This window comes from Hipposideros armiger, unplaced genomic scaffold (genome assembly GCF_001890085.2).
Source record: "Hipposideros armiger isolate ML-2016 unplaced genomic scaffold, ASM189008v1 scaffold_385, whole genome shotgun sequence".
Lineage (NCBI taxonomy): Eukaryota > Metazoa > Chordata > Mammalia > Chiroptera > Hipposideridae > Hipposideros > Hipposideros armiger.
In genome coordinates, this window is record NW_017731735.1 from 1,184,254 (window position 1) to 1,193,476 (window position 9,223).

Genomic DNA, 9,223 nt, shown 5'->3' on the forward strand with positions numbered 1-9,223 from the left:
GAGAGAGAGAGAGAGAGAGAGAGAGAGAGAGAGAGAGAGAGAGAGAGAAGGGAGAGAAGAATGTCTCCTCCTTCTAAAGACTAAGTCTTAGACTCTTTGTATATGGCTGGATTGCTACCTCCCTAGGTCAGACCATTATCAAGTCAGATCTGGACAGCTGAAAGTCCTCCTAACTGGCCACCCTCCAGTCTCCCCATCTAATCTTATCCTCCACACTGACATCTTTCCCTAAGATATCACTCAAATTCTCTGTCTCCTCTACTAAGAAACCTGGAAGGGCTATGAGATCAAATCCAAATGACCTCTTGACTCCAGGCTGGCATTTAAGGTCCACTACGGTCCAATCGTAATCCATTCACCACAACCTCTTTTCACGCTATCTCTCACTTCCCCTTCATCTATTTGAGTTCTATGCTTCGAAGTCTGACTTAGGTACTACCTATTCTGAAAATTCTTCCCAGGTATAGACTGAAAGAGGAGGGCCTGTAGGTTTGAGGAGCAATGGGACCCCACTGGTATTTAGGGAAATGAATCTAGAACTCCTTGGAAAAGCTTTCCCCCTATCTACACTGACCTCCTCTCTCGCCTATGAACTTATCATTTTTCTCCCCCCACCTTATTAAGATATAATTGACATATAACATTGTGTAACTTTAAGGTGTACAATGTGATGACTTTATACATATATTACAAAATGTTTACCACAATAAGGTTAGTCAACACATCCTTTACCTCACATAATTACCATTTTTTGTTGTTATTGTGAGAACATTTAAAAATCTACTCTCAGCCACTTTCAAGTATACAATATAGTATCGTTAAATTAGCCATCATGCTGTACACTAGATTCCCAGAACTTATTCCTCTTATAACCAGGAGTTTGTACCCTTTGACCAACATCTTCCCATTTCCCTAACCCCAACCTCTGGCAACCACTACTCTATTCTGTTTCTATGAGTTTGGCTTTGTTGGCTTCCAGGGAAACGTGAAATCATACAATATTTGTCTTTCTTTCTCAGACTTATTTCACTTAGTATAATGCCCTCAAGTTTCACCCATGTTGTAAAAAATGGCAAGATTTCATTCTTTTTTATGGCTTAATAATATTCCCCTAGATATATGTAACATTTTCTTTATCCATTCATCCATCAATGGACACTTAGTTGTTTCCATGTCTCAGCTATTGTGAATAATGCTGCAATGAACATTGGGGTGAAGACAATCTCTATGAGATAGTGATTTCATTTCCTTCGGATAAATACCCAGATATGGGATTGCTGGATCATATGTTCTATTTTAAATTTTTTTAGGAACCTCCACACTCTTTTCCATAGTGGCTGTACCAGTTTACATTCCCACCAACAGCAGCACTTATCATTTGTAACTCTCCTTTTGAGGTCTCCATAAGTAGGGACCATGGAGCAAAGAACTAATGTAAGGTAGATTGGGGACTGATCATGGAAGGCCTTGAATGCCATGCTGAGGAGCTGAACTTTATAGTACATTTTAAAGCGGGCGAGTGATAAGATCAAGATGGTGTTATCACATTATTATAGGACAATCTATCAGGTGTTATGCAGAATGAATTAGAGTACAGTTTTGGCCCAGAAGATCAGTTAGGAGGATATTTCAGTAGTTCAGGAGTGAGGAGATAAGAAGTCAAAGGTGGTGTCAGCTGCAATGAAAAGAATGTGGGAAGCATTGTAGAGGAGGAAAGTGCCTTAAAAGAGAAGTACAAATGCTATTAGTCGCAGAGTGAAAGAACCACTGAGAGATGTCAAAAGGAGGACTACCGTATTTGCCGGCGTATAAGACGATTTTTTGGCCCTGAAAAATATGCCTCCAAGTGGGGGGTCGTCTTATACGCCAGGTACACTTCAGATAGACTGCCCATAGTGCTTGCCCCGTGCCATAGTGGCCTCCCGATGCCCGCCCACTTCATTCTACATACCGTTCAGGCATCAGCAGCGCTGCTGGGTGTATGCTCGGCTGTGTGCGATTTTGCGAGTGTGGTAAATTCGGGTTACCGTATATTTCTTTACTATGCATTGAAGATTCGCGATTTTGCGCTATCATGGTGCCTGTTAGAATGTTGAAGAGCTCGCACTTGCGCACTAGTGAGGTCCCAGGGAGATGCTGATGCAAGGGTGGACCAGACTGCTATAGTGACAGGGCGGGCAAACAGGGAGCAGGGACCAATCAAATCAGGCTTTGTATACAGCCAACAGCCAACCACAATACTGCACCATTGTACAGTACAGCATAGAAAATGTCGACCAGTCAAACCCCTATCATCCCTATCATGGCACCAGCCAAAAGAAAGAAGTATGATGCAAATTTTAAACTGAAAGTTATAAACTTTGCTAAGGAAAATAATAATTGTGCTGCTGCAAGACAATATGGAGTAACAGAAAAGATGGTTCGGGACTGGAAATCAAATGAGAAAGCATTAAAGAGTATGCCAAGGGGTAAGTGTGCATTAAGAAGAGGCACCCCACACTGGCCAGAACTCGAAAAACATGTAGCAGACATGGTGGCTCAACATCGCCAAAACGGTTATGTGGTGACACGAAATACAATACGCTTGTTTGCACTTCAGTGGGCCAAATCAAATCTGATATTGTTTTACCTTTTATTTGGTGTGTGGAAGGTGTGCGGAAGAGGGGGTAGTCTTATACGGCGAGTATATAACAAACTCTGTATTTTGAGTGGAAATGTTAGGGGGTCGTCTTATACGCCCAGTCGTCTTATACGCCGGCAAATACGGTAGTTGTATTGCAGGGGTGACTGCAAAATAATACCTGCTCAATAAACAGAGGCACAGAATCTGCTGGGGAAGAGGAAGGGCTGAGTTGAGCATCAGAGGAAAGTGGAATTTAGATATTGATGTATGTTGCCGCTGGACTACAACAAGGAAGGGCAGGCACTGACTTCATAGAACCATAAAGCAGGAGGCAACATTTCATACCTTTGCCCTCTTCTTTGCTTGTTATGGTTCCCAAAAGTGTTGAAAATTGAAGGTAGGTGGAGAGAGGGAGAGACAATGAAATATACCACATTCCTGAATAAAGAGCTTGTTTTAGCAAGCATAAGTTAGAGAAACTCTTGGTACATCCTTTTTTGTTTGTTTTTGTTTTTGTTTTTTTAGCTGAGCCATCCTGCCACCTGTTGGCAGCTCAGTGGCAGCTCAGCTTGGGCCGGGAATCAAACCAGTGACCGTGTTGCTCAGAGTTCACACTCTTGAGTGAGCTGTTTACCAACTGAGTCACTTGGCCGGCCCTTGGTACATCTTTATAGAGCCCCAACTCTCCTCCAGGCTCTGAGATGGTAAATGACTATTGATTCAGTTATTCCGGAAATGAACTTAAGAATTTAGTTTGTGGATTAACTGGGCCGTTTGTTTTTCCTTCTTTATTCTTCTATCTGCCTTTTGGGCCCTTCATTACTTATTAGAATTTCTACTATAGGGTGGGAGTAAAGATAATATTGAATTTTAAAAATTGGTTACTTTTAGAGAATGTGGGTAGTGTGGCAATTAACGCTATCAAACAACAAGAGGTATAGCACTTTTATTTTGTTGCGCTTTTACCACAAACTGCTGTGGCGTAGCTAACTTCATAGGAAAATGACTTCAGAGTACATCAACATTTTATCCAGTACTAGAAGGTACTAGAAACTGCCCTTAAACAAAACGGCAATTTCGGTCGCATTAATATAGTGCTGAAGCAGTACCATATTAGCTATGTAAAGTGTTGCTTGGATACCAGGGTGGGCGGGGACAATTTACCGCTAAGGTTTCAGAACCTATTGCATTTTCAACCAGTCACGCCCTTCTCAAAGATGGCCGGCGTCAATTTCCTCCGCAACAGGGACGTTTCCGGTTGCCTCCCAGGAATTTGAGGTTAATCTAATCCGGCACTCCTTCCATCACCTAAACTAAAATGGCAGCCACATCCCTTTAGAATTTAAGGGTAGTGAAGCCATTTGGTTGTTTTTCCGCTCAGTGATAATGTTCCCCAGTGTCTGCCTCTTGTTTTTGGAGGCGTGGCTGCCAGGAGTTAAAATGGCTCCTCTCCGGGATAGATCTAACAGGAAGTGAAGCTGTGACGGCAAGGCGTTGCCCGGCCGCTCTCTGCGAGGCGTTCTTGGAGATAGGTACTTTTGCCCTTACTAGACATGGCGCTGGCCAGTGTGTTGGAGAGGCCGCTGCCGGTGAACCGACACGGGTTTTTCGGACTTGGGGGTCGAGCGGATCTGTGGGACCTCGGTCCCGGTAGTCCAAATGATGGGCTGAGCCTGGCCGCGCCCAGCTGGGGTGTTCCAGAGGAACCGAGAATCGAAATACTTCATGGAACCACCACGCTGGCCTTCAAGGTGCGAACCCAGCCGCCGAGCCGGGCTGAGTCTCGCGCGCCCGCGCGCTTCCCGGCCTCCCAGCCGGACCGCTCGTCCGGACCCCGGCGGTTTCACTGTCTTGTCCCGGGAGGCCTCCGTTCCGGCTCTGGCCGGAGAGGGGGGCGGTGGTTAAGTGGGAGAAGGAACTCGAGGCTGCTTGGGTTGATTCCTAGGCGACCCCAGGTTGCTTCTATCCAGGAAAGGGGGAGGCCGCAGCGGCGATGAACACTGGCAAAGGGAAGGCAGTTGTAACCATTCACCAAAGATTTTGGAAACGGTGTCCCCTCTAGGCGAGGGTAACCGAAACTATGGCAAGAGGAGGGAAGCTTGTTGGGAGGGAGCCCTGTACTAGGAGCCAGACTATTGGAATTCCTAGCCCTGCTTAGCAATAACTAGCTCTACGATCGTGGGCAAGTCATTCTCATTAAACCTGTTTCCTATGAAATGAAGGAAATATGTTTATACCCATGTCACGGGATTGATATGAAGCCCAAGTGACATTAATATGTGGGAAAGGATATTGTAAAATGTAAAACGACAGAGAAAGAGATGTTCTGGTTTTGCATTGATGCAAAAAGAAATGTCGAGATGTTTTTGTGGTCTGTTTTGATCTGCTTTGTGTTTTCCTCTTAACAGTTTCAACATGGAGTCATTGTTGCAGCCGACTCCCGGGCCACAGCCGGTGCCTACATTGCCTCTCAGACAGTAAAGAAGGTGATAGAGATCAACCCCTACCTGCTGGGCACCATGGCTGGGGGTGCAGCGGATTGCAGCTTCTGGGAGCGGCTGTTGGCTCGGCAGTGTCGAATCTATGAGCTTCGAAACAAGGAACGCATCTCGGTAGCAGCTGCCTCCAAGCTGCTGGCCAACATGGTGTATCAGTATAAAGGCATGGGGCTGTCCATGGGCACCATGATCTGTGGCTGGGATAAGAGAGGCCCTGGTGAGTTAAGCTTCAGCCACATGATTCTTGGGCTGACATTACGGAGATGAGGGGTTGTTTGAACAGAAAAGTGAAACAAAGGGCTTTGGGTCAGTGCTGAGGATTTGTTGATTAGTTTCTCAGCTCTCCCTTCTCTTTGTTCAAAGAAGGCACGGTAGTGTAGGAAAGGTCCTGGAGTTAGACCAGCGGTGTCATTGGCTACCATGTGACCTTATGCAGGTTGCTTATTTTCTCAGTCTGTTTCATCATCTGTTGCATTGTTTAAATGAGGTAGTACACATAAAGCATATAGCATCTGGCATGTAATGCTTTTCCTTCTATATTCTCTCACCCATAAAATAAATAAGACCTATAAAGACTGTATTTGAGAATTAAAGTACATAATAGAAATATAATGTGAGATATACATGTGATTTTAAATTTTCTAATGGCTATATTCAAAAAGTAAAAAGAAACAAGTTGAATTAATTTTAACAATTTAATCCAAAATACTTAAAATATTATCATTTTGGCATATGGCATTAGCCCCATTTGAAGTGCTCAATAGCCACATGTGGTTAGTGGTTTATGTATTGGAACACGAAAATCTAATATATAGGAAGTAACTACCCAAAAGTTAGTCATTTCTCTTCCCTTTTTTCCTTTAGGGAATCTTTGGCCGAGAAGGGGCCTTGATGCTCATCTCCTTTCCTTGCTTAATATACTCACCCTAGGTCCTATTCTATCATCTCTGAAAAGAAATTCCTTAGCCTAGTTTCCTTTGCAGTATATAAAAATCTTGTCAGGAAGTTCAACCTTGTATCTAATGTCAGCTCCTCTTCAGTCAATTTTTAATATCCCTTTAGTCAAGCTGGAATACAGCTAGTTACTCTGTGTAATTTTCTCCTCAATGCTTGAAAATAGTCATTTCTTTCCTCCTATTGTTTTTGCTTCATTCATTTACCTGCTTACTAAATACCTAGTTTTCCTCTGTCAAACAATGGTAGGATACCCCCCACTTTTTCACTTGCTTTGGAGAATATCAGTTCACTACTCAGTGGAGGATAAATGAGATTAAAAAGTGGATGTGAGAAAGGAGCTCACTTTGTTACTTTGGAAATTGAGACACTTCTCTTTGAAAGGTGTGAAAGAACAGTTCCATACACCTTGTGTGGTCCAGGGAAGCATTTTGGAAATGCTGCTTTGAACTCTTAGCTATTTGGTTTGTTCCAGGTGATGGAAACAGTGTTAGAGCTGCTTTCAACAAAAGCTGGCTAGCAAGAAAAACGCAGGAAACTAGAGCATAACTTAAATTGTCCCTTCTCAAAAAGTCTTCCTGACAGTCCCATTCAGGATGAGTCAGCCCGTTGCCTCCAGAGGCATGCTGAGAAAGAATCACAGATTACTGAATACAAGGCTTATGAGATGAATACCATTTTTAAAAGAACCAATAAAATGCTGAAGGAGTTTTGAAAAGGAGGTGATTACTTCTGATGGGAGGAATTGAGGAAGACTTTGTGACTAGGTGGCAGTTGTCCAAGATGTCAAAATGAGAGGAAAGAAACATAATGAACAAAGGAAAGAGGAAAGAAGCATGAGATTTTGTGGGGAGTAACTGGAAATCCAGTTTAATTGGAATTAAGGGTATATGAAGAATAGTGATCTATCGAGACAGAAAGGTAAACTGGAACCAAATGGCCATGGCAGTGGAACTGAGAAGGAGCTAGATTAGGGTAGACATTAGAATCATCTGAACCTGAAAACTGGTAAGGGCAGTGGTTCTCAACCGGGGTTTCATAAGATCACCTGGAGAACTTAAACAAGTCCCGTCTGTCCTTGTTCCCCACCCCAGACCAATTGAAAAAGAATACCTGGGGTAAGTCCTAGGCATCTTTTAAAACAGCTTCCTTAGATGATTCTGATGCATAGTGAAAGTTGAGAACCACTAAAATAGGAAAGAGATGAGTGAAGCCATTGGCAAAATTTGAAAATACAGGCGGAATTGTGGGTTGGTGGGGCACAAGAGAGATGAGTTTGGTAGGTAATGGTAAACCATTGATAGTATTTGAGGACGGCAGGTTTGAATCTGAACTTGGTGACAAAGGCATCCTGTTGCAGAGCTCAAGCAGGTGGTTGGAACTGATAAAAAGGTTATTAAAATCTTGGTCTAAATTTTCATCTGTACCAGAGGTTGGCTTACTTTTTCTGAAGGGCCAAATAGTAAATATTTTAGGCTTGCAGGCCACGTGGTCTTTGTCTCAACTACTTAACTCCCATCTTAGCACAAAAGTAGTCACAGACAATATATACACAAGCAGGTATGGCTGTGTTCCAATAAAACTTTATGTACAAAAACGAGACTTGGCCAACCCCTGGTGTACACCAGTGCTGCCCAATAGAAATAAAATGTGTGCCATACATGTAATTTTAAAATTTATAGTAACCACATTTTAAAAATAAAAAAGGGAAATTAATTTTAATAGTATATTTAACCCAGTAGATCCAAAATACCACTTCATCGTGTGATACTAGCTTCATTTGAAATACTCAGTAGTCATATGTGACTAGTGGCTACCATATTGGACAGTGCAGGTCTTTACAATATGATTTGGAACTCTAGACTTTATTGTCTACTGTGTGACACATGTCTTATGCCTCAGGTAGTCTAAACGTTGAGGGCTAGGATTGTTTGTTTTTGTTTTTGTTTTTTTTGTTTTTTTAGCTGAGCCATCCTGCTACCTATTGGCAGCTTAGCGGCTGCTCAGCTCGGGCTGGCCTCGAACCGCTGTTGCTCAGAGCTCAAACTCTTGAGCGAGCTCTTAACCAACTGAGCCACTAGGCCGGCCCCTAGATTGTTTTAAATATTATCTCCCACAGTGCCTGAAGCTCTGTGCTTGAAACCTAAGTCATTTGAATTATACTTGATTTTTGATTGTACAGAGAGGATAGACAAGGCAGTTAGTACAAAGGAGGTGAGATGGGGTGGTAGAATTCCAGAGTCATATTGAATTTGATTACTTCAGGTTTTGTTGTTGTTAAGTAATTTTATAGAAGTGCTTTTTTTCTTGTAATTCTGTTGGTCTCTGGGTTTCAAGAGTGATGGAGAATTGTTTCCTTGGAGGATGAATTAAATGTCAAAAGGGATGGTCATTTGTTTTCCTGCTAACCTCATCTCTCTTTCCAGGCCTCTACTATGTGGACAGCGAAGGAAACCGGATCTCAGGGGCCACCTTCTCTGTAGGTTCTGGCTCTGTGTATGCATATGGGGTCATGGATCGGGGTTACTCCTATGACCTGGAGGTGGAACAGGCCTATGATCTGGCCCGTCGAGCCATCTACCAAGCCACCTATAGAGATGCCTACTCAGGAGGTGCAGTCAACCTCTACCATGTCCGCGAGGATGGCTGGATCCGAGTCTCCAGTGATAATGTGGCTGATCTACATGAGAAGTACAGTGGCTCTTCCCCCTGAAGGAGGGTGGATGTGGCTGCTTGCGTTTCTTGGGGTGACTTGTTGGTGATATGGGTATAGCCCTCCATCCTATAGTGGAAGAGTCCCCTATTGTATTGATAATTTTTTTAAGCTCTGGCGCATTGACCTCTGTTGTTAATGAGCTGCAGCAGAGGTGATGATTTGTTTCACTTTCTTGGATGTTAACATTACACTACTCAACCTCAGCTTGTGTTGTGTCTTTTGTCCATACTGCCCCTCCTCCAAGCACTTTACAGTCAAATAAGCCTGGACTGTGGGAGGGAAGTGACTGTAATTACAGGAAACAGTGGTGTGAAGACATTGTCTAGTGAATACATTAACATCCCTGCTCATGAAGCTAATAACAAAGGAGAAGGAGAGAGAGAGGCAGGGAGGAGGGAGCGACTTCCCAATTCTGTTTGCAAAGAGATGAAA

The 9,223-nt window shown here is 43.3% G+C and overlaps 1 protein-coding gene across 1 annotated transcript; it reads left to right on the forward strand.

The window, feature by feature from the left end:
- The first annotated feature begins 3,922 nt into the window (after positions 1–3,922).
- Positions 3,923–8,994, forward strand: PSMB5 (proteasome 20S subunit beta 5). The gene is made up of 3 exons (XM_019662998.1): positions 3,923–4,374; positions 5,032–5,338; positions 8,502–8,994. The coding sequence occupies exons 1-3, from the start codon at positions 4,177–4,179 to the stop codon at positions 8,786–8,788; spliced, it is 792 nt and encodes a 263-aa protein (XP_019518543.1). The 5' UTR covers positions 3,923–4,176; the 3' UTR covers positions 8,789–8,994.
- Positions 8,995–9,223: the final 229 nt, after the last annotated feature.